Here is a 24394-nt window from a genome sequence, read left to right as displayed (position 1 = left end):
CTAATAAAGGTTCACATTGGCTTAAAAATCCACACATAAAAGCAGTTTTAATTAAATACTTTATTAAATTTTAATAGAAAGCTGAGAAAATCCAAAGCATTATTGTCATTAAATTCTCTTCAAAAACAGGAGGAAAAAAAGCACCAAAACCAGGCATCAAGATACTCCAGAGAAACCCAAGGTACTTTGAGAAGCAGATCTGCTTATTTATACATCAAATGTCACAACATTTACAAATAAACATTTCTATGCACGTTCTGACTAAAGTTTGGATAATGCAGCGTGAGATGGACTTATTACAAGAAAAAAGCAGGTGAATGCGGGTGGTGCTTGTGTGTCCGGGGAAAGGGGGGAGGGTGGGTCCTTATACGGGAGATACACCTGCCGATTGAGGCATTTCTCGGGGGCAGCTATGCCTGCGACCTGACAACAGCATCCTGAGCCACAACAAGCTGCAGGGACCACACAGGGAATGTGGAGAGGGACTGGTCTGCTCTGTGCCTTGGAGAACAAACGAATGACACACCTGCATGCTAAGCACCGAGTTTTTGAGTGCGCAAATGACCATAAGCGTGCAAGCAATAGATAAATCTGACTGGATATTAAATAACTTAGCTACAGTAGACAGGCTTGGGTTGACTACAAAACAGGTACCATTAAGGCAAACTGGCCCCCGTTCAGAGCAAAACAGCACTGCCGATTTGCTGGCTACCTGCGGTCATTGTGGGCCAAGGTTGACCTGAGGAGTGCTGGGTTCACAGTGGGCGTGAGCGAACGGGGGCTGCTTTAGCATAGATTCAGAAATTAGTACAAACTTCTTTGATATGGTCTGCTAAAAAAAAAGACCTTGAGAACTTCCTGAGTAAATTTGGTAAAACTGACATCCTACCTTTTGATCAAGGCGTCTGTCTGAATGTTTCTATAAAAGCCCAAGAATCACTGAAAAAAGTCCCTTACTTACAATGCTCAGAATACACAGAACATACAGAGTTAATCTGACATGAAATGTGCTTTAAACTGTGACGCACAGAACATATTTGGAAAGCTATAGAGTTAAAAATAGCAGTAAAAAGGGTTTTCCCTCATTATAGAGCTAGCAGTATGTGTAGACCTGTTGATCAAGCCTGCATTCTTCCTGCTACCTGAGGGGAATGACATGCAACGGCAGGATGCAACGCACTAATAAAGCCTGAGCAGCCGACTAGTTATTATGAATCAGGTCCCTGGTGTAGACCCTAACCCTCCCTTCTCTCCGCCACTCACACAAGCACCCCAAACAAATTAGGTAAGAGTTAAAAAATAATAATAATAAAAAATTACAAAAGAAATAAAAAGCTAATTTGTGTCGCAAGTGTTCCGCTCCTTTAGCACAAAAGGAGGTGTATTATTCCATAGCTGCATTTTCCTTACGTTTTAAGTGTAAGAGAGCACCTTATTATCAAAGTATATTGAAATTCATCTGGTACTTTTATCATAACACACCACCAGCACTTATATCAAACATTGAGGATAAATTATAATCTAACAATTAGAAAATACACCAGTGCTGATAAAGGAATAGATTTTTCTGGTCTCGTCCTATTTGAAGAAACCGCAGTGCTCAATTAGGTCAACACACAGACCAAATTCTGACGACGTGTGGATCATGGTAAAGCTTGGCTGAGCCTTATTTCTCCTTGAGGACAATTTCCACGTAAACAGAGAGAAACATACAGACAGAATCACATAGCTCCTGTTAGTGAAGATGTACACGAGCCCAAAGACGCTAGCTGCTCGGTTTCACATGCACGGGAAAGTTGGTGTGTTTGCCAAAGTGCCCTGGGACAGGCGGTCAGTTTAAGGTCTTAGCAAGATGACATTTGGTATATGATGCACAGATGTGTTTTATTCCTAGTACTGAAAAGAGCACCTTTTTGACATTTGAAGGCAATGCTTAAAGCTGAAAAGCTTGATACCACCTGGAGAATATTAACCTGTAATGTCCCTGCATTCGCCAATAACCCAAGGGGCAGCCCTGCTGACAGAGCGTGCAGAAGACCATCCGGGGGCTATCGAGGAAACCGAAGCTCTATCTTGCTGCGGAAGCGACAGTGTAACCGAGCCGAGGAGCTCACCACAGCCCCCCTCCCGCCCCCAAGCTCTGTGCGACGGGCTCTGCCAGGATGTTCATTTGCTCAGCACCAACAGAAAGCACGGTTCCCTCCGCGAGGACTTTCAGCCAAACTCTCGTCCCATTTGTTGTTCAAGGACAGCGTGCCTTCTGATGAACGTCTAAGTACGAAAACTCATTTCAAAGATTTAAGAATTGTCCTGAAAAAAACAGATGTTCTTCTGTTGTACAGTCATATAATAAAAACACACCAAGTGAAAACTTCATGCGTTTAAATACCTCTGTGTCAGGCTCGGCAGACAGCTACTTAAACATGCAGTGTCTATTTGCACACTAGACTTTAAATAAAATTTTTTAAAAACAAGACTGGTTTCTAACGTATTTTAAATAACACAAAGTACTGCCTTATATGGCATAAAACATCCCTGTGTACAAAAAAGCACCAAGAATCAATAATTGCTGTTGTACTGAACGTCATTATAGCATTAGGCACAGTCCAAAGTTATACAAATCATAGCACCATGAGTTTCAGACTGAGCACCACACAGACACCAAGACCTACTGCCCTCAAGTTTCACTAACATTTCAGGAGGAATTAAACTCCAACAACTTCATCACTGGAAAAAAGGATAAATAGCATAACCTAAATTATAAGCAATTATACAGTCTACGGAGAGTAACTCCCCCATTCACAGTACACTTCTCTACAGAAATTACAAAAAAAAAAAATAAAAATAAAATAAAATATAATATTTCGAGTGAAAATTCCCCAGTAGTTAATGTTATTTCATGAACTTCCCAGTGTAAAAATGTTTTTCTGTGTTTGCTGGTTAGACTAGCTGCAGAAAACTTGACTACACGTTAGTGGAGTTGATGACAAACACAAATGACAATATTCCCGTGTTACAAATTTTCCAGCGAAACATTAAACCAGAAAACGTTTTCCGTTTCAGATACAGGAAAAAGCATAAAAAAAATCGACATTAGTGAAGTCTGCCTGAATTCACCGCACACGCCACCGAATCCTAAGTTTACAAAATGTAGTTTGCACTTTACAATCCAACATATGCTGGAACAATAAGCCTATCTACAAGACTTGGTTTATAAACATTTAACATAACATACAAAATTCATGAGCCCACATGAGTATCACCCCCCCATAAATACGCGGTCCACTGATGTGTGATGCAGGAACAGGGCTGACTGACATCCATCTGAGAGAAACCTACAGAGCTTAAAAACTACTGGAATTCTTAAACAACTTCATCTACTTTGAAAGCAGTTTTAAACCAAAATAGTAAAAGGTAAGTCCTACAGCGAGAGCAGAGAACGTTAAAACAAGCAGGCCGGTTCGCCTCCAAACCCCGTTAAGAGCCGCACCCTGACTGCCACTGTGGGCGCATGGCCGCTGTGCGCCGCTACGGCCAGTTCGCGCACGCCAGTCAGGCTGCCATTCCTGACATGCAGCTGCATGCCCCACAGAGCCCACACAGTTCAGCCAGCAGGAGGATACAAAACACAAGTGAAACACACAAGTTCACAAGGTTTATTATCAGTTCTTTATAACTAAATCAACGCAGCTCACAAATTCTGTATTTTTGGTTTATAAACACAAAATAAAAAAATAAAAAAAAAAAAACAAAAAAAAAAAACATAAAAAAAAAAAACACAACACACTGCTGACTGCACTGCGTCCACACCAGTGGTATTCTGTCAACTACACAGGTACGTTCATCCAGTGTCACACTGTGCATTTGCTACCTTGGTCAAGAGGTCGGACACTGCAATTTAACTGCAGCCGATAATCAAATTTAAAATTAGTATTTACTGTCATTGTGACACAAATGCCACTGGCACGGACACGTTGCCACTGTGGGCGGCCTAGAGGGTGACGAACCGCTGCATGTGGTCTGAATAAAGTGCCCAATCTCTTTACAGCCGCTAGCGACCGCTGCACCAAAGGTCACCTGACCTCTCGGGACCAACCCGGTGGCGAAGTCGCCTGCTGTGATGATCCTGACTGCAGAGAGCGTTAGCATCTCTCGTTTCCGGTCTGTCGGCTACACACCCACATGAGAACTCTCAGCCTGATGTTAGCGCTCCGCGTTAGCATCGCGCGGACCCAGCTAAGCCATCCCCATGTGTGTTGAGGGGTCTCGCAGAAGGTGCTGTCCCACAACCGGCAAAATTATAAAATATCTTTAAAATTGTACATTAATCAGGAGTTCATGTTAATTATGACCACATCATGACATTTAGCTACAACGATCGGAATTAATTAGCCTACACTGTTTTTGGGTCATCTTTTGGTTACAGGACGATGCTAAGCAGTACAGAGCTTGGCAATTTAACTATAGTGTACAGTAGCCTAGGAGATGCAATCATTTAACCAGACTGATGACCTTCCAGGCTCCCCCCATATTGGGAGTGGACCAGCAAAACATTTGTTAAAAATGGATAAAAAAGGTCCACGATCCTTGGCCATCCTAAGCATGAAAAATAAATAATTTTCTTAAGATCACATAAATTACGTACCAAAACGTCAAGAACTAAAACGACCTGTTTTTAAATAAAGGCTCAATCATAGGCGTCGACCTACTCTTCCTGGACTGACGCAGAGAGCTTCGCTCGTGGCGTCACGCTGTAACCCTTCAGACTCCGCCTCAACACACATGGCGTGGGGGTGTCCACCTCGCCTAGGGGTCAGTGCTGTGGAAGCGACAGGCCGCGACGGCAAGCCGAGGCGCCTTTGCAGCTCTTCGGTTTGTCTACCCGTGGCGGTGAGATGGCAGCCAGCAGGCTCGCGAGCACCAACAAGAAGAGCCCCCTTGGTCCACACCAGTCCATTGCATAGGTTACATTGGGTTGAGGTAGATGGCTTTAGTTACCTGGCACAGAAAAGACAAATACTGTCATGTTAAGAGAAAGGGGGTGGGGTCAGCGACTATGTGACCTGGCAAAATGATGCGTGAGACATGACGACATCATCATCATCACCAGCAACACCCACTACTACAGCTACATGGAACATAACCCTGTAACGAGACACTCACCTTCAAATCAGACTGATCTGCAGCCTGGGAAACTCGGCACCCCCCTCGCCGCCCCTCCCCCCCCCTCCCCACCCGCTCCCTCTCTCCCTCTCCTCCTCGCCCTGACTCCTATCTGGGCCGAGGACCAGGGGTCTGCGAAGCCGCAAATGACGCTTGCATTCCCAGGGTCCTCCACGTGCTCCCCACGCCTACGACACTACGGGCGTGCGAGGGGGGCGAGGGGGCGGCGGCGGGGTGGTGCACCGTGAAGGAGGGCCGGGACAAGGGTGCCGAGATGGCGGAGGTGATGATGGGGGTGGAGGAGGAAGGGGGCGCGATAGACGAGGAAGAGGCTGAGGGTGCGGCAGCTGAGGAGACCGTGGTTAAGGAGAGGGGGGCTTTCTGGTGGGGGAGAGGGGGGCGTGTGGACAGGAAGGGCTCCGGCTGAGAGGATGGCGGCTCGGGGGGGGTTACAGAGTGCGAGGACGTGAGAAGGGGCGGGGGCGGAGGCAGGGAGAGCGTGGGCGGCGGCGGGGTGCGCAGCACGCTGTGAGTGCGAGCGTGCACCACCTGGGACGCCGGGTGCAATGGGGAGGCGGACGTCAGGAAGGCGGAGCCCAGTTTGGGGTTACTGTGGTGCTGCTGCTGCTGCTGCTGAGAGGAGGGGGAGAGACTGAGCAGGGAGCCGAGACCCCCAGAGGCTGCCCTGGTGGCCCCAAACTGCCGTGAGGAGACGGAAGGCACCACGTGGTGAAAAATCCCTGTGGATATACAGCGCAGGTGGGAGGGGGGGAGAGAGAGAGAGAGATAGAGACGGAGAGAGAGGAAGGGAGAGAGAACCAGGGGCTCAGCCAAGGCATAGCAGCAAGCGAGTCATACAGACGAGCACACAGAAAGCAAGCAGGCGCTCCTCTTAAACAGCAGGGGGAGCTGCAATGTCTCGCTTTTAAACTCCCTGTGTTTAAAACAGGGCCTAATGTCTAACCCAACTGTGGCCAATCAAAATCTGTCCCTGACGCCTGGGATGTCACTCTTACGTGCCAGGTCAGCAGTGCTACAGTGGAGATGCAGGACATACGTCCATGTGAGACGTCAATTGTGGCAGAAACACATTACACCTACTGCTTTTCGACTTAACATCATCGCAGGTCGGACGTCAACAGGGAACATGACGCTAAACGGAGTGAAGTGGAAGTAAACTACATCACTGCACGACTGCTTAAGAGGCCACAAATGTAGACAGCCATGGACACCAGGCCTCCTCACACAGTGTCCTTTAAGACAGTGTTTGCCAACCCGGTCCTTGGGGACCCCAAGACAGTCCATGCGTTTGCTGCCTGCAAGCTGGGAGGGACTGTCTGGGGGTGACTGCAGACCAGATCAGTCAACTGACACCACCCTGCAGAGAAGCAGACGGTGCACTAGCACTGAAACCTCTGCTCAAATAGGGTGCTCAGGGCTAGTTTTGGAGGATGCTGAACTGACCAGCTTCACTTTCCAAATGGTGATGTGGATTTGGTTTAAACAGAGGAAGGCATGGTATTCAGTGAAACATGTTGGCATTAAAAACAATATTACAAAGACACATGCCCCAAGAAAATGACACAGGTGCAAAGTGAAAAGTCTTTGAGCTATTATGTTTAAAAGACTTGCATTAAAAAATACATTAAAATCTCCACGTCAGTGGAAAAAAAGGTATGGTTGAACAGAAAGACATTTGAAAAATTCTCTGTTGACATACAGTGAGCCCAAACAAAATTGCTGAAGGGCGCCCCCTAGTTCGGCAATGCTGGAAAGACTGATAACGTCCTCATTTATTTCCAACTAATTGCAGAGTCCATACCTACAGATATGAGGGTGAGGACCGTAGGCTGGGGGCTGTTCCACTGCAAGCTTAAACTTGTGCCATTTTCTCAAGGTACACAGCTGCGCTTGTCACCAAACCAGCCAAATCGAGAAGCAAGCAGTGAAGGCAAGCCAGGCATCGGTGCCAGACATCACTTACCTCGCCCAGCTGGGGGCCTTCCAGAAACAGCCCCAGATTCCCCATACCTTTGCAATCAGATGCCTACAGACGCCAGCGCCACCCAGCTACAGCTGGGCGGCCAGAGAGCGGCGGAGAAGATAGAGTGGTCCGCGAGAAAGACTCACCTCCCGCTGCTCCACCCGCCAGACCCGTGCTGGAGAAGGTTCCCAGGGAAGAGTGTCCGTTCACGAGCCGCGGGGCCCCCGTGACTGCTGGAGAGGGCGTCTGGGACCCGAATGGTGACTGGAGCACCGACGTCCCGCCGAGGGGAAACTGGGTCCCCAGGTACTGCCCTACGGAGGACCCGGGCCCACTGGCCGCCACAGGGTTACCCACTTTGCCGGTTAAGATGCCGCTGTTGGCCGCAGCCGAGATGAAGAGGTTCTCAGTGCCCAGGCTCGTGGGGGCCTTCAGATCCCACTCCCGAGGCTTCTGCTTGGGCTGCCTCTCTGCCACCGGCCCCCCCGTGCGGCCCCCAGTCTCCTGGTTGAGGAATGGGTTGTGACTCAGGTAGGGTGGTCCCGTTGGGTGAGTCTGGCCGCACACGGAGTCGAGGACCCCCACATCCCCTCTCCTCAGCTGCTGCTGTTTGTGGTCAGAGTCAGAATCGGTACCCGCTGCACCCCCCCGGGGACCGCCAATGCTGAAGGGGGAGCCCCCCTGTCGCAGGTCAGGCGGGGGCTGCTTAGGATCTGAGATGGGGGAGAAGGTGGATTTCCACTTGCTGGAGGACGTCGAGGAAGATGAAGAGGAGACGGCCTCGTTGGCCAAGCTGTTCACAGTGCTGGAAGCCGACTTCCGGCCCAATCCGGCACCTAAGCACAGTTCAGCATTTCCGTACCTTAGCTTGTCAAATAACCAACTAGCCAGCATTCAAAGAACCATAATAATCCTATTATTTACAATCCATCAGATCTGGTGACGACGCTTGACGGTACAGAGCAAGACACGGCAAATGTACATGTAGTTAGTGATAAACTCACCCCGGTCATTTTCTCCCGCTTTAATTGGGCCGTCTCCACTCTCCAGGGAAATGGCAGCAATTTTCCTCTGGATTCTAAAACACATCATTAAATAAATGCCAGGATGACCGCCATGTTCTCAACAACCGAAGAGGCTCACACACAGCGGAGATGACAGACGCTGCGACCATCTTGGGGTGTGTCGCCTGCCTTTCCTGTACTGATTATCAACTTGAGAGCACTGGCGTGGAAACAAGTGTTATGCCGTGCTTGGGTGCAGACTGATGTACACGGAGAGGGCATCTCCACGGCGACAGCATACCGGGAACTGGAGGAGTCCACGGGGTATCTGGCATCCTCATCATCAGAGCTGGCAGGCGAGGAGAAGTGGCTGGAGCCGTTGAGGTCTAGGGGTCGCTCCCGCTTTAACACAGGAGGCTGGTCCAGGTCGGGCTCGCAGGGGCTGCGTGCGGACTGCTCTGGGGAGGAGATGGCTGCTATCTCCAGGGGCTGATTTATGTTGCTCACCTGTCAGGCAGAGCACAGGTTACGACAGGCTCACACACATTGTGGGCAAACGAACACGGCATTCGAGGATGACGGCGTCTCGCTTGGCAGCTCACCATGGAGGTGATGTTCAGTGGGGAGCCTGAGGGGTGGCTGCTGTTGCCGAGGCCAGAGAAAAAACGCCTCTTGGGGGAGCCGGAGGCGGGGAGCGCGCCGCTGGCGGAGCTGCGCTTCCTCCTGCCCCGCCTGCGGGCCTCCTGCAGGCCTGGCGAGTGCCGCTGACCGCCCTGGTGATGGTGGTAGTGATGGTGGTGGCTTGGCTTGGCTGTGCCGTGGTGCTGCCTGGAGATGGCTCCGCCGGAGGAGGAGGAAGAGGATGATGAAGACGATGACGAGGAAAAGAATATGCTGCGCTTGGCCTCGCCATCCAGGAGCTCGGGGTCCGACTCGCCCTGCCTGACTGGACCTCCCTCGGGGACGATTCTGGGAGGGCCGTCTGCATACTGTAGGACCCCCCCGGTGCTGAGTGGAGGACTGTGGCCGGGCCCACGACCTGGCAGCCCAGCCGGGGTGGTGATGTGCTGCGGGGGTGAAGGTGACGCAGAGTCCAGATCCAGGAAAGTGCAGTGGGAGTTGCCGTTCAACCCTGAAGGGGAGAAAACGGGAGGTTTTACCGGAGAAGCACAGTGCCAAGGCTCAGGGATCCTATGGTAATGTACCAGGCACTTACCTGAGGTAGGTGTGTGGGGCTGCTTGCCATTGCTCTGAATCAGTTTCTCCAGCAACGCTGGGTCCCGGGCCTGAGACACTGGACTCGGGGTGCTTCTCTAAAACCAGCCAATAGAAGTGAGGAGCTTCAGTGATAGGACCACACAGATGGAAACCAGCCGATAGGAAGCTGTGAGCTTCGGCAACCAGGCTATACAGAGGAAAATCAGCCAAAATGAAGCAGCAAGTTTCTGTGACCAGGTTGCACAAAGGGAAACCAGCCAACAGGAGACTGCAAGCTTCAGTGACTGGGCCGCAAAGGGAAACCAGCCAAGAAGCAGCAAGCAGCAACACCACCACAGATCAGAGCCTCTCCCCCAGGCCAACGGCAAGAGCGATGAACTCACCAGTCTCTCAGCCCGGTTGGGCAGCACCACGCTGGCCAGGGGGATGCTGACGGGTAGCTTGCTGGGGTGTACGGTGCTGAGGGGGATGCTAATGGGCAGACTGGTGATGGTGTCACCGGAGGTGGCGGGACTCTTCTCCTTGCATGCCTGGGTGCGACACTAGGCGTTCATTTTTGGATCTGCGTCGACGGCATGAGTCAAACGGCGCAAATTCTCAGGAAGAGAGAGCGGCGTGAAAGCTGGAGACGTTTACCCTTTCGGCAGACCTGGGTGTGGAATTCTGCAGCGCTTCAGGAGAAATGGGCGATGAGCAGCCATGCTTGACCCCAGTGGGTGGGGACGAGACGACTCCAATCTCCCTCCTGCAGATACAAACGGGATTCTGAGGGACTGTTCCCTCTGGCACCTGCAGGCTGAACTACCCATCAAAAGTGCGTGTGCGTGTTTTCTGTCACACTTGCCAAACAGTACCAGGTGCCTGACCTGTGGATGGCAGTGCCAAGGCTGCGCAAAGGGTCCTGGTTGAGGTGGCGACGCAGGGCAATCTTGGCAGGAGAGAAGCGGGTGTAGTCAGGTTGGGGGTTCCCCAATTGCCGGTTGCGAGCGTCGGGGGTTTGGGGTACGATGTCGTGGTCAGGAGAGGCGGGCAGGTAGCGAGGCAGCAGGTCTTTGGGCCGACCTCTCTCGAAGCAGGGGGAGCCGGTGCCGTTGATAGAGAGCTCCGGGCTCAGGCCATTGGCACCTGTGCCTCCGAGGGCTAGTTTGGGCATGTCCGAGTCCAGGGGCACCTGTGGGTCCAGGCTGTGGAGACTCTTGCGATATGGTGGGTCCTCACATGGGCTGTAAGACTTGAGCTGCAGCAACTCCTGTTGCCTCTGGCTTTTTTCGAGCTCGACGATGCTGATCTGCGAACAGACAGTAGATGGCGCCATTACGACGGCCAAGCGGGGCGCGCACGTGAAGCCGATTGCAGTTCCGCTTCTAATTATACATGGCAGGGCACCTTGGGCGCTCTGCACCTTCCTGGAATGAAGGGAAAGTTAACCAAACGGGCGAGGGAGGGTCGACGGGCACCTGTAGCTCAAGGCAGTGCCGCTGCTTCTCCGATATCTGCTTGCGCAGGGCCTGCTTCTCTTTCACCAGGCTCTCCAGGCACAGGGAGCCCCAGTCCAGATTGAGCTCCTCACAGCGGGACTTCAGCTGCGGGAACCCCCAGCGAAACACACTGCCGTTACTCACCAGCAAACACAAGATGGTTTTGAAATCAGAATGGGGGGTACAAAAGCAATGCACGAATCTACATGCGGGCCATGTGCAGTCACCCGGAACCCACAACTCTGCGTGGGTGACATCACGAAGCGCGCCTTGCCGCGGAGCGCTCACCAGGAGCAGGCTGTGGTCACGCAGCACTGTGGTGTCCCGCTCCAGCTGCTCGGTCTGCTCCCTCAGTTGCTGGTTGTGGGCTGAGATCTCCTTCTGGGCTTGGAGGAGGTCGTCCAAGGTGAGGGCTTTGACACCCAGCTGAGGAGGGATGAGAGTCACACAGGCCGCACTGGTGAGTGCATGCTGGGGACGCGGGCGACTTTCTGGCACAAGCTAAACAACAAGGGAATGTGCTCAGAATCACAGCCTCTATCACTGAAAACATGTAGCTCCCATGAACTCTTCATAAACACACGATACAAGCTATTCAGGTCCAGCCTTACAATTATATACTACATACAGTAAATTAAACACCACGAGTAGCTAAAAGGTTGTGCACCAGCTGCAGCAATATATCACATCATATCAAAATTTTCCATTCCATAAAAACGTATGTAAATGTGCACGTTTCCTACCCAAAAACATTTACAGACCACAAGCTAAGCAAAGCAAGTACCTTTCCAGGATGTAACTATTAAGGACGAACTTTTTCAAATGACAAGCTTGCCTCAGAGTCAGCCACTATTACGTTAAGCATACAAAAGTCCACTGAAAGACCTTGCCTTGCATCACTGAGGATCACATTCTCACCGTGACGCCCCATCCAAGTAAACGCACGGAAGCTGATGGCCAGCTGCACTTCAGTAACAACGTTTCCGATAACGTTTACGGAACGTTAACATGACAGGTTCGCCAACTGAACAATTCATCCAGCAGTCTAAGCACTATAACATACGTCCTAAAAGCAAGCATTTATTAACAAGAGGGTTTAGCATGTAAAAACAAACCACATCAGAATTAAAACATTAGCTACTATCTGAGTGATAACAGCATGAACGTTAGATCTTTTGCGGGACTGCAACAGATGCTAGTAACTGAGTGGCTACAATTTAACAGTTATACTTCAGAGTAACATTGCTTCAGTTACATTCCTAGGTAAACCGTTTCTGTTTAACGCATTCAGTCCTCAATCCATTTAACAACAGGGAGGATAAACAGGTGGCAGCCAATCATGGTGAGCTATTGAAAGTGAACTTAGACACTAAGTAGGGTTAAATCAGGCTTACAAAAAGTATATACAGAAATTACATAAACTACTGTGCAGACCACTTTACAGCAGTATTGAACACACAGGCAAATCAATTCTCTCAATACCTAAAAATCCAATCTTGTCTGCAATGCCTCTATGAATATACAGAGCTATTTAGGCATGCAAACAGCGTTATACTTCGGCTATATCCGAATCCCTTGTGCACTAAATTACGGATCAGTGCCCAAGAACTGTGGTGCTCACACATCATGGAGAGCCCAGCTGCTGTTTCTCTCTCCCTCCCCCAAAAAAAATCCTGTGCATTACAGTATCTTGGTCAATTTTGATGACCATCACAAAAATACATGAAGAATTTTAAGTTATTCCTTTTCCCCTGAGTGCATCTTTTGTCTAGTTTATTTACATATGAATGAAACTCTGTTTGGAGACCTACCTCCTCCAGTTTGGACTGGAACAGCCTTTTGATCTTGTCCTTGTGAGTCTGACACACAATGTACAACTGCTCGGCTTGACCGGACAGCTCGCTGTGTCTGAGCTGGGGGGAAGAGGTTTGGGGGGGGGGGGGGGGGGGAGAGTCAGTGGATTTAGCTCACATCAAAATAACCAAAGGCTCTGTGTCTCCTGGTGGGACAGCCGGTTCACACAGGTCTGAGAACATGAGAAAAAAAAGGAATGAATCCTGCCTCATTTATAGCCTGTAAATAAAAAAGTGTGAAATAACCAAACTGGGTGTGCAAATTAAAACAATAGGGAAAAAGGAGAGTGGAGCTGGAAAAGGGATCACATCAATTACAGATGTCCCTTCAGGACAGGGATCACCCAACAGATATGGATCGCAAGGTGTCGTATCTATTTCAAGGCACGCGAGTCCAGCTGGACGTACCTTCTCCTGTTCCAGAAGCTGCTGCAAATTAGTACGGTACTGAGGCGTCTTCATGTAGGACAGGAACTGCAGGTACTGCACCTTGATATTATCTGAAACGGAGACAGAAGGCTTTGCTGGCCTGTGCATCATCGCGAGCGGCAGGGCTCGTACACGGGCCGGACGGGACGGGACACCTTACCCAGAAGCTGCTGCAGGGCTGGGGAAGTGGGGCCCAGGAGCAGCTGGCTAGACGCATAGTGCTGAACTTTGGGAGGTAGCTGGTAGAAAGGACTCTGAGGTGACCTGTATGCATCTGTAAGGAGCAGCAGCACAGCAGCATATCATTAACATCAGGGATGCACAAAGGAGCCGGAGAAGCCATGGGGAAGGCGAGCGACGGCCTCCCACCCTGAGGGGGCGCTGCAGAAAGGGTCTTGGCGTGGAGCAGGTCCAGGGCGCTCTGGCTTTTCTTGTTCTTGCGCTCGGCGGCAGCTGCCGCCGCCGTCTTCTTGGGCCGCCCGCGCTTCCGGCTCCCCAGCTTGCTTCTCTTGGCTATGAGCCTGGCGCGCCGGGGCTTGGGGGACGGCTTTATCACCGCCAGCAGCCCGTGCTGCCGCTCGTCTTCACCACCCGAGTCCTGCAGGGGGCAGCGCTGCGTCAGTGCTCACCTGCACAGACCCGGGCTGCTCTTCGCACCCACTAACTGCACTTCTCATGTACTCGGATACATACTCCATTCGATGCACAGCTGCACCTCATTACTCATAAACACGTGCCATTACGCGCGGGAGAGCACAGGAACACGTCTGTCATATTTACCGACTGACCAATCATATCTGGATAATAAAACCAGCACCGCTGCACTGCAATGAGGTCGAGAACCGAGAAATACGGCGAGTGTCAGAAAAAGCGTCAAGCTGTGAGAGCCACAGATTGGTACCTTGTGCTCCTTCGCCTTGGTTGGCGTGGTCGTGTTACTCTTGCTGTCTTTGTCTTTCTGCTGACGACGTCTAGCCGCCTCTTGCTCCTCCTGAAAGAGACACAATCTGGTCATATGGGGCCCGTCTTCGCACTACCAACGATTAACATATGGACGAGCCATAAGGTAATATAGCCTGTTAAATATTGAGCTGCGTGACCTAAGTGAGAAATAAACAATGACAAAAATCGTCATGATGGATCCTAACACAACCACACGAATGACTGCAATACGCCCGGAGTTTACAGACGAGATGAAACGCATACACATGACAAGAACAGATCTGCAACATTTCTGACACATAGCAGGCATTAACGCCGCCAAGCTTTATACAGAAACTTCTCTAATGGGGCCATTCTAAAGGCAAAGCCAAATACTTTGCAGAATGACATGTAAGAACTGTTTGCAGGGCAACATTCACTATCAAAACTCACAAAGGTGATAAGAGGATGGGGATTTTACATATCAAAAAGAAGAAGTCAACACATCTACTGATGTGAGATTCACTATTATGTGAAACTTACCCTGAGTTTAGGATTTTTGAGACTAGAAAAATAATTTTCAAGCTGCAAAAAAAGAAAAGAATCTTATTACAGTTGGTAATAGTAACCACATTAACAAGGACAGCAGAACGACCAAATCGTCTAGTTTAACATTCAACATTAACATGCAGCCAATTGCAAATACCAGCTATGAATTCTGCTATGCATGTCTATCAGTGAAAAAGACCCTTTTAAATCAAAGAATCTGTGCTTGATTTTGTTTGCAAAAAAAGCCCATAATCAGTCACCAGCAGTACCTGGAAGAGAAATGTCTAAGCTGTTTTCATTCTGTAATATTCTCATTATTCTGTTTAGGTACTTGGGTCAAGTCGCTATAGCAGACTCCAGTTCTCACAAAACACACTTTCGTATTTATTTTTTAAAACATTAACTGCGCAAAGCTGCAACTCAATGTCTACCAAGAGATTTCCAGAATGAAAGGAATGTGTCGAAACTCACTATGGTGCGGTCGATAGTATGCAGATAGTAAGAAACTGGCTTTCCAGTCCAGGATACTGAGCCTCTTAGTGGGGACAGCTCCACTACTCTCATTATTGTGCCAATATCTACACAGGAAGAGAGAAACACGAGAGAACATTAGCGCTTATGTGAAATAGGGAGTCATCACTCTGCTCAAAGCATGTGAAAAATGCAAGTAAGCTACACACCTTCACAATCACCAATAAGGACAGATAGTGTTCATGCTGCTTACCGCTCAAGTTTCGACTGTTTATTCGGAAGTTTAGAGGTGCAAAGGGTTTTGAGGACACAATCTTTCCACCTGAAATCACAGAAGGGAAACACAAAATGGAAACTAACCAGCAAACCACGTGGGCATAGTCGTCCATGCCAGAAGCATGACTGCACTCTGCAACATAAACACCAGGACACATTAAATTAAATGCTCGTTATGATCTCCGACACAATGGTCACAATGCAGACGGTCAAGGCTTTCTAATGCTGAGGTGCGATCTGACCTAACTTCAGCTACTTCCTCTTGATCTCTAGCTGACCCAGTTTTTTTAAATAGCCACTAAAAATCGGCACCGTAATCCACCTGCCGTCGCGGTGCTAAAACCCTTATACCGGCCGTCTCTGAGAGACTCACCCTCCTTCATATTAGCAAATCGTTCCTTCAGCTGGTGATCCACCTCGGGACCAAAGGCAAAGTTATTCACAAATATCACACTGCAAAAAAACATACTGGTTAGAACAATGTCAAGTCAAACAGCCACTACCATGAGAAAAAGAACTAAAGATATCTTGGTGCACCAACAATTATTCGGTCTAAGTGCACAGTGACATTCGCACGAGGGCATAAGCGCAGGTGCAAAAGGCTTATTCGAGCATACTGTAACACACTAGCATTAGCCCGAAACTAAGAAAATCAGCCTTCAAGGAAAACGAGTCGGGCAGGTGGGAGCAAAGCAGTGAGCACACCACCCTACCTTGTGTTCGCTATCCGATCTTTCCACTCTTCAGATAGGAAGTCTCCCCTCTCCAACTTCACAACAAAAAGTAGTAGTGAGTACAAATGCACATGTAGAAGTGGTCACTGGGTCTAAGACGCACCACACCGCAGCACTTACAGTGTACTCCCCGTGCTTCTTCCCGTACCACTTCATCCATTTCTTAAACTCTCTGTCCATTGACTGCAACGAAAGGCCAACACATACTCAGAGAATCTTTTACCGCATCCGTTACAATAGTCAGAATGCAGAAGACACACAGGAATGTTACCTCTGCATAGCTGGCTGGAATGTCTGCCTTCTCGACACCATAATAATGTTTACAGTTTGTTGCAGCAGCAACCTGCAACACTACCTGTCCAACTCCTGGAAAGTTAAATAAGGGGTGGGGTCACTTGTCAGTTTCTATAGGACACAGATTAATCAGAGGACTTCTGTCATGAGTCACACCATTTACTCAATGTAACCATAATTTACACATCGGCTTCAAGCTGCCTTCAGAGAGGGCTAGGTTGTTTAATTTCGCCAGGGTCTCTCTAGTAACCCTACAAAATCACTGTGCATGCACCAAGAGTCTTCTATGGGGTAGGAGATTTATGGTGGAAAATAACTGACCGCTGCCCAGGTCGACAAAGGTGTCGTCCTCCATCATCTCCATCTCATCAATGATCTGGGCCACCAGATCGAAGGACGTTTCGCCATAAACCTCTGGTGAGAAAGGCTCGTAATTGTTGAGTTTTTCTGGGTCAGTGACTGAGTGGTTGTACACCTGCTGCAGGATGTGGCGGAGCAGGCCATTGGACGGTCGCTTGTTCAGTTTCATGGGCTGTGTGGTGCCTTTCCACTGCAGGACAACAGCACAGAGAGAAACGCTGAGGTCTTAGCGACTTGCACGGAAGCAGAAGAAACCCGAAATCTATGGACTGGAGGTCAAATAGTGTCGCAAGAAAACAGAGCATGCTGGGTGACAAAGACAAAGCCACCATGAGCAGATAAGCAAGTGGCTCGTCATCCATGTATTCAAGCTCCATGCACAGCAATTAACAGAGGTCAAAGGTCCAAGGTATACAATGGCTACAAGTTTGAAATTAAATTTCAGTCATTTAACACACCCATTTAAATACACTCATATACGTTGCTGTAACAAACAGGATTCTGAAACATAGAAACAAATAGAATTCAGCAGATGTATGATGTAAAAAGGCTACTGCCAGGTCCTTGCGTGGTTCTGAAAGATCCTGGACTCACCAGCTGGTGGATGCTGTCAATCGCTCGGTTGTATTTGTCACAAAGCCGCTGCATGCTCTCAAAGCTGGAAGACAGCAAAAACCCACGCATCTCACATTTTGATTTACCCATAGCAAAAAGAAATCCACAAGGTTAAAGGAAATTCTTATGATCAGAACATCGCAGTCCAAGCAAGTGACCCCAAAGATGAATGAATTTCCAATACTACACCCATAAGCCAATTTACTCATGAGATCAACCTTGCCATACATGACTGTTTTGCATGAAATATCATTGGGAAGAATTCAAGATTTGCTGATGTTAAGACAACACATCAGTATCTGAGCTCCAAGGGTTTCATGCTAACATTTTTTATGCTAACAATGATGATTTTACCTCTTGGTGTCATAATCGATGAGAACATAGTTTTCCATGGCCAGTTTAAGATCAGGGATTTCTTCACACACCCATCTAGATTGGGACAAAAACATCGTTATGCCATGTTTACCAGACACACCAGACTGAACGAGAAAAAGAAGAAGATTCTTACCGTATAGTTTCAATAATTTCGTGAGCAGCATCATGGTGTTTATCCTAAATTTAGAGAAAAATGGAAGAAGAAGAAAACCGGGTGACCGATGGCTCGTGGGAACTGAATTCTCAATGTTACCATGAAATAAAAACAACTTTGTTAAAAGGTAAAGATTGTATTTTGAGTCATGCTATAATTGCCTTTGAATGATATGTAATATCTACCTAATCCTGTTTATCAGGTAATTAGTGAGTTACAACAAAAACCAATTCAGGCTGTCAATCAGCTACATCCAACTAGGATCTAACTCAAAGTTTCTTTCAGCAAATCATTTAAATTAATTAGCTAGACCTATTACTGACTGATGTGCCAGTCATTGGCCATTTTTCAAAAAAAGCCGTGCTTTGTACTTTAAACATCATGCATTTAGTATATCGGCATATGTCGCCTCATTTGTGATCCACTAGCCTGCTGTCTTTTGTCCTATTAGCTACACCAAGGGGAAATGATGCAGTTTCTCAAAAGGTTTTCCTGATTCAGAAAGGCAACTTAACAAGTGGGAAAAAAATAAATATTTACACAGAGACACACACACAAACACCTTGAGCACCTAATGCAGTTACTCATACATGGAATTATAAAATATTTTGCCTTATTATACTGGCATGTTTGATTTTATAGATCAGACAGGTACCATGAAACTCCAGGCAATCAAGACATCCATCCATTTCTGCATAGTTAATACAGGGTCAGGGATCTAATCCCAGAAAGCAGAGGACAAGGGACATGGTAGATGAAATGCTAGTCCATCATATATGGAAGCAAATTTCCTGCTCTATAAAAACTGACACGAATCCTGAAATGGAACAGCAAACAAGAAACTATTCATGAAAAACTGATATTCTGAAAACTCCGACTACATTACCCATACTGAACACACTACTTTCAGTAAATACACCTAGTTAATATGCGAATTAATCTTAAAGTTACAATGAAGGTAAAGCAACAAAAGCTTATCAAACTCACGTCACTGGATATACTGAAGTCAGGGAGAGTGCAAAGTCAACCCAAAAGGTATTAACACAAAATTATTAATGAACAGAAAGGAATCTTCACTAACAGACTTAACGTAAATGTGCTTAAAGTCTTGGAATGAAACCCTAATGCTAATTGACACTGTCTGCACTTGTATATTTGATTCTGTGTGCACAAAAGGAACAATTAATCATTTAATGAACTCTGGAATAAATCCTTCTTGTCGACAACACCTGAGAATTGTCTGTGTATTCATGTTAATTATAAGCAGGAGGGAACGATTAATGGAGAATCGGCTGCGCCACACCTCTTTAATCAACCCAAATGCCAATAATATGTGGTGTATGGACACAAGTACGGAAGATCCCCTAGAGAAAAAGGTCTGTTATAAAAAATAAAAAAAGACGTTATATGGAGTGATCTGCCTTTGAGAAAAGGAGACAAACAGACCTAACAAAAAAAGCAAATTGCTAAATCGAAAATGTTTTCATTTGAATAATAATTTCATTCATAACAGGCAAACACCGGTGTAAAATGATTCAACACGAAAGCAGACAGAACAAAGAATGAAAGAGTAGCATCAGAAGAACTTTATGACTCATGTTACACAGCACGTGCAACCAACAGGCTGCATTTCTTAGAAAAAAAAAATTAAAACTACGATAGGTGAATAGCTACTTTTATATTTATGCATCACCGCACCTCTAAATCTGTCGGATTCAAAGAGTTGCGCTGATAGCTATAGTCAAAAAAAGGACTGGGATCCCCATGTACATACAAAAGCATGTATAATGAAGCAGTCATCATGAAGAGGAGGATAAATGGAGAGAACTGTGTCTGAGAGTCATGCGCACACAGCCGGATGGGGGTGGGCGGGGGGTTGGGGGCTCATGGAGAGACGGCACGCCAAAAAACGCCTCCGCTAAAAATAGTCCTGGCTGACAGAGGGGAGGCTGTAGCCAGTTCCCCTCACCAGTCTGCTTGCCATAAGTGGTAGAAATGACGACGGAAGTGAGTCACGAGCTTCCTCCACGTCACCCCCACTCACGTTCTGACTCATAAGCGGGGCTTCTAGCACATCACGCCTCCTTACTACACATTACTCACGATGCAAAATGACTGGCAACTTAATGCAATGACACTGCAAGAAAGCAGTATGACTGAGTACACGTCACGACAGCGCCTCTTATCACTTCACATCAGCCACGTTTCTGCTGTGCTCTCAGTGCAGCGGCATACTCTGGGTTACGCTGCCGGCTCACGACCAAAGCTGAATGAAAGCTGGAAGAACTGGACCGGGCTCTAGGCTTCAAACACGCACAAGTCCACACGGCACCAGACAGAGGCAGCTTCCAGTATCTGCACATTATCTCGGCCGCACCAACACCCCCACTGTTCCCATACAGTAGGGAAGTTTAAAACTTGTTCTTGCACGTTAATGTGAAAGATGGGGCAAAAAAAAAAAAGCTTTGGGTTACTCAGGGCCAGGGGCACACAAATGCATGTTTCTTTGGGTGTGGACTTGTGTTCATCTGTGGGATAAAGTTAACTGAAAAATCACCCAGACCGGCATTTCCTGACCAGAAAAAAAGCTAAAGCAGATATGTAGCTACATTATATGTACATACATACATCACTCATTCATTCATAAACACAGACAGTTTACTCTTTCCCCCATAGAGAGAGCCCTGTCCAGCCCACACTCAAAATAATATACCCAATGTACTCAAAACAAGAGGTTTGATTCATATGGAAGCATTTAACAAGGATTTATATCCAGAGATGGGAGCTGTGTGTGCATGTATGCATGCACTAAGGCAGGAAGAGGAACATCATGCCTGAATCTGCGCTATGATCCCCATTACATGGATCTGCATACACAGAACATCTATATTATGAATGCATTTAGGACAACTGTGAGGTTTCATCATGGGCAAATTTAGCCTGCGAGTCGCAACTGATAGATGTCTGAATATATGAAGACTGCAAAAACTGTCAGCATAAGAGCACTAATATAACCCCTAGAAATAGAAAGGACTTACAAGATATTTACCATCACGTTTCGTTATAAAGCAACCAACATGAGTAGGGGGAGCAAATATTTCACTGCCACGTCAGTATGTGAAAAACGCAAAAAGGGGTGGTAAATTCAACAGAAGATTCTGCAGCTGATCAAAGTGCTCCACAATATGGATCTTATCTTCCTTCCTGAAATGCCTCTCCTCCCAGCTCTGGTATTATTTTCGAGACAGAAGTGAAGGGAAGCCATACCAACCAGAGGAACAGGAACGCACACCCTGGCAGGGGCAACTTCTCAACTGCAAATGGCCCATTGTACATGCAAGTACAGAACCACAAACTAATTACTCAGACTCGTGAGCAGGTACTCACCATGGAGGTTGCCAAAAAATAACACACCTTACTGCAACTCTAACTACTGCTTTTGGCATGGTTATTTTAAATGAAATTATAGTTGTTCATGACCAAGCAACACTGAACAGAAAGGTAATTATTCAACTGTATTTTATAACCACGCGTGTAGGTAAATGTACTATTGCAAGGCAAACATCCAGCAAATTTACATCGTAATCAAATTAAGCCAATAGTGGGATTTTCCTACAAACTACAAGGGTAAAAACTCTTGCCCATACACTAAAGCAGTGTTTTCCAACCCAGTCCTCGGGGACCCCCAGATAGTCCACGTTTTTGATCCCTCCCAGCTCCCTGCCAGACAGTCCACATTTTTGGGAGCTGGGAGACAGCAAATACATGGACTGTCTGGGGGTCTCCAAGGACTGGGTTGGGAAACACTGCCCTGAAGTAAAAGGAGGTGCGGTCATACATTGTTACAAAAGAGGGAACTATCTGTACCATAATCAGCCTAAAGCTCTACAATGTGCAGGGAGGAACATAACACATCCAGAACTGTGACAGCCAACAGGGATCACAGCAATCCAAAAATGGCTTCTCAAGCCCAAAACACAGTGTCACGATTTTCTCCTGCTTAATCCTCACAGAAGACCACCACTTAATGAAGTGGAAAACATTCAACCTTTCCGGTAATGCCACCCATTCAGCTACCACCATATGTAGAAAGCTAATCTTTAATAAACATGTTAGGTATTGTTGAGGGAACTTTAGGTCATGTATCTATTAGTAAGAAATCGCCATCAAGTGCTGCCCAAACTAGCTCAGACTCCAGTACCAGTGGCCCTGCGTGTGTGCTGTATCACAGCAGCTTATTCAAAAACCAAAGAAACCAGTTTAAAATGTGTGGAATGCTGTCTGGAGTCAACTTTCCAGTTTTAATGCAAGAAATGCATTTGCATAAAACTCGCCTGGGAATCTGTGTCATTCACTGCATTCCCACTCCAATGAAGAGTCAGGAAGCCCAAATACAGAAACCCAGCAGGACTGTACCACAGCGCTGTTACAGCATGTCCAGTCATACAAGAAGTGCATGACCAACTGTTCGGATCAAATTTTAAACACTAAATCAATCGTGTAACTTTTTTTTTCCGACAGTAACAATCAATTTCCTTTTGCAAGAACATGCAAGGTAAATAAAATTGTGAATTGACATCTTTATCCAAGACATTTACACCGCGGGTTGTACAGTGGTTTACATAATAATAGCACAATGCATTGCAATATCTATATAGGTAACGTGTAATAATAAAACAGTAGTAGAAAAGAATTAGCGCAAGAATGTGCGAATACCTAGTTTAATCGTGACAAAACAAGGGCACGGACGGATCGTAAACGCGTTTCAGCTATACGAGATGAAGATTAATAAACTTGAGTACAACGATCTGAACAGTGACCACAAGAAACTGGCCTCTACATATCGCAACCTTAGATGGTTATAGAAGAAAGCCAGATATGTTAGACAAACCAGGATCTTTCGCAACAAGGTTTTTGGGGAAAAGAAATGATACATTCAGCTATACAGCCTTGCGAATACAGCACTCAGTTTCCGCTTTCAAAATATAAATCCGAATAGTTTACAACAATCACCCCTCCCCCAATAAACAACACTAAATGACATTGGAGGAAACTCAGGCAAACGGTAAGCCCGCAACAAAAACATTCAGGACACCAGCAATTATTCCATTCCGCGGAAGAGCTGCATAAATATGAACAGAAAAGCCATCTTATATGTAGGTGAGCCTGACATTGATAAATATCTAACCCGTGGCGGCTTTTTTCTTACAGTGAGGGGAACATATGAATTGGGGTTTGTATCATAAGAATCTATCTATCTTATTCGGAGTAAAACAAAAACTGCCCGAAACAATGAGTGGGGAATTACAGTCGATCCCTTCTGTATCACTATTATTTAGCATTTTGGAAATATGCGCAATACAAGTTAAAACTAAGAAACGTATGGTTTCGTTCCATCTTCCTGGCATTCCAGCCATTTATGCTCCAGGGCTCTCCTGGGGGCGGGTGTTGGGCTGCCAAAGGGAGCCGTTACCCAGTTTCCAGCTAAGAATAACTAGACTGTTTGAAAACAACCAAATAGGAACCGACGGCTTAAGTTCCAGTTTGTCAGGCTCGTGTCAATTTAGGATACTAGCACCATACAAGTTCAATAAGCAACAAATAATGACATTACTAAGTCACTAACCCAATGTGTGAATAACTATAGGTTCTACCCTGCTGGCCAGATACAATAGAAAAATGTGTCTGCGATAGTAACGGTGGCATGGTACTAGCTAACACCTAATCATTTTACATGTCAAGTAACATGTGCTCAGTTTTCTAAACCCTTAACGGTCAGTTCCTGTATATTTTCCCCATTACTGCCCAGCACACCGAAACCTGAAAACGCTGCCCAGCTTCAGACAGGCTAAGATACTGTAACTCAGATGTGACTGGCCAGAATGGCTTCTAGCCTGCTAGCTAGCACGACGTCGCTGTCCCGTTTCTGCCGACTTAAACGGCCGTTGGAATAAGTTAATCGCAAAGAACCAGACAAAGAATAACATTTCTCCCTCTAATGTACTTACGTATACTGGAAGTGGCCAGGGGTAACCCGCTGCCTCTGCTCCGACCGGCGACTTCAGCTTGAGTTCCAGCTTCTCTCCCATTCTATACCTCTCTCCGGCGTTAGCTAGCTACAGCAGCTAGCTAGCTACAAGGTGAACATTTTGACTGAAAAATATCGAACACTACTGAAAAGACGGGATGAAGTTTAATGTCGGGAGTGGGCGTGACGTAGATTTTTTTTTAATTTTAATTTCTCCGTATTGTATTTTCTTTTTTCCTCTTTATATTAAAACTATTCAAGCCGACTTATTGCTGTCCTTCTGTTCCACCGCCGCCATCTTGAACCGGCGTGAGAAGGCGAGTAAAATTGGCCACTACCAAAAGAACATTAACGGTGGGGAGGCAAACTCAGCTTTGCAGTTCCGATATGGAAGATTTTTATACGTAACGTAGAAAAGAGACGGTTTGTCATACTAAAATACCCTCCCTTTTTGACAGTGACGACAGGCGGGGGATATTATCTTCCAC

At 47.0% G+C, this 24394-nt stretch overlaps 1 protein-coding gene across 3 annotated transcripts; it reads right to left on the bottom strand.

The window, feature by feature from the left end:
- Nucleotides 1–42: 42 nt before the first annotated feature.
- On the bottom strand, nt 43–24394 carry dot1l (DOT1-like histone H3K79 methyltransferase). 3 transcript variants are annotated; one of them, XM_048977585.1, is made up of 28 exons: nt 23887–24394; nt 17858–17901; nt 17704–17778; nt 17329–17392; nt 16696–16924; nt 16352–16446; nt 16201–16263; nt 16060–16115; nt 15720–15799; nt 15324–15392; nt 15071–15177; nt 14594–14635; nt 14031–14120; nt 13499–13727; nt 13290–13403; nt 13109–13200; nt 12659–12760; nt 11136–11273; nt 10827–10952; nt 10236–10657; nt 10006–10114; nt 9753–9899; nt 9368–9464; nt 8754–9283; nt 8453–8658; nt 8152–8225; nt 7294–7983; nt 43–4998 (listed from the first exon to the last, which is right to left on the bottom strand). In XM_048977585.1, exons 1-28 carry the CDS (start codon nt 23965–23967, stop codon nt 4991–4993), a joined length of 4179 nt encoding a protein of 1392 aa, XP_048833542.1. In that variant the 5' UTR covers nt 23968–24394; the 3' UTR covers nt 43–4990. The 3 variants fall into 3 exon arrangements, with proteins under 3 accessions (XP_048833542.1, XP_048833541.1, XP_048833543.1); XM_048977584.1 differs by lacking the exon at nt 43–4998 and adding an exon at nt 5246–5903; XM_048977586.1 differs by lacking the exons at nt 43–4998; nt 16352–16446; nt 16696–16924; ... (2 more) ...; nt 17858–17901; nt 23887–24394 and adding an exon at nt 5246–5903 and having other exon boundaries at nt 15720–15762; nt 16201–16229.

The sequence above is a fragment of the Brienomyrus brachyistius genome, chromosome 15, assembly GCF_023856365.1.
Source record: "Brienomyrus brachyistius isolate T26 chromosome 15, BBRACH_0.4, whole genome shotgun sequence".
In the NCBI taxonomy this organism is placed as follows: Eukaryota; Metazoa; Chordata; class Actinopteri; order Osteoglossiformes; family Mormyridae; genus Brienomyrus; species Brienomyrus brachyistius.
Note: the sequence above shows the minus strand (reverse complement) of the source record. Positions and strands in the feature narration are given on the sequence as shown.

Coding starts and splice junctions, on each gene's coding strand:
- dot1l (XM_048977584.1), bottom strand. CDS start 23,967: ATGGGAGAGAAGCTGGAACTCAAGCTGAAGTCGCCGGTCGGAGCAGAG. Junction 17,902..23,886: donor CCTGGCCACTTCCAGTATAC/GTAAGTACATTA, acceptor CTCTAAATTTAG/GATAAACACCATGATGCTGC. Junction 16,116..16,200: donor AGAAGCACGGGGAGTACACT/GTAAGTGCTGCG, acceptor TTTGTTGTGAAG/TTGGAGAGGGGAGACTTCCT.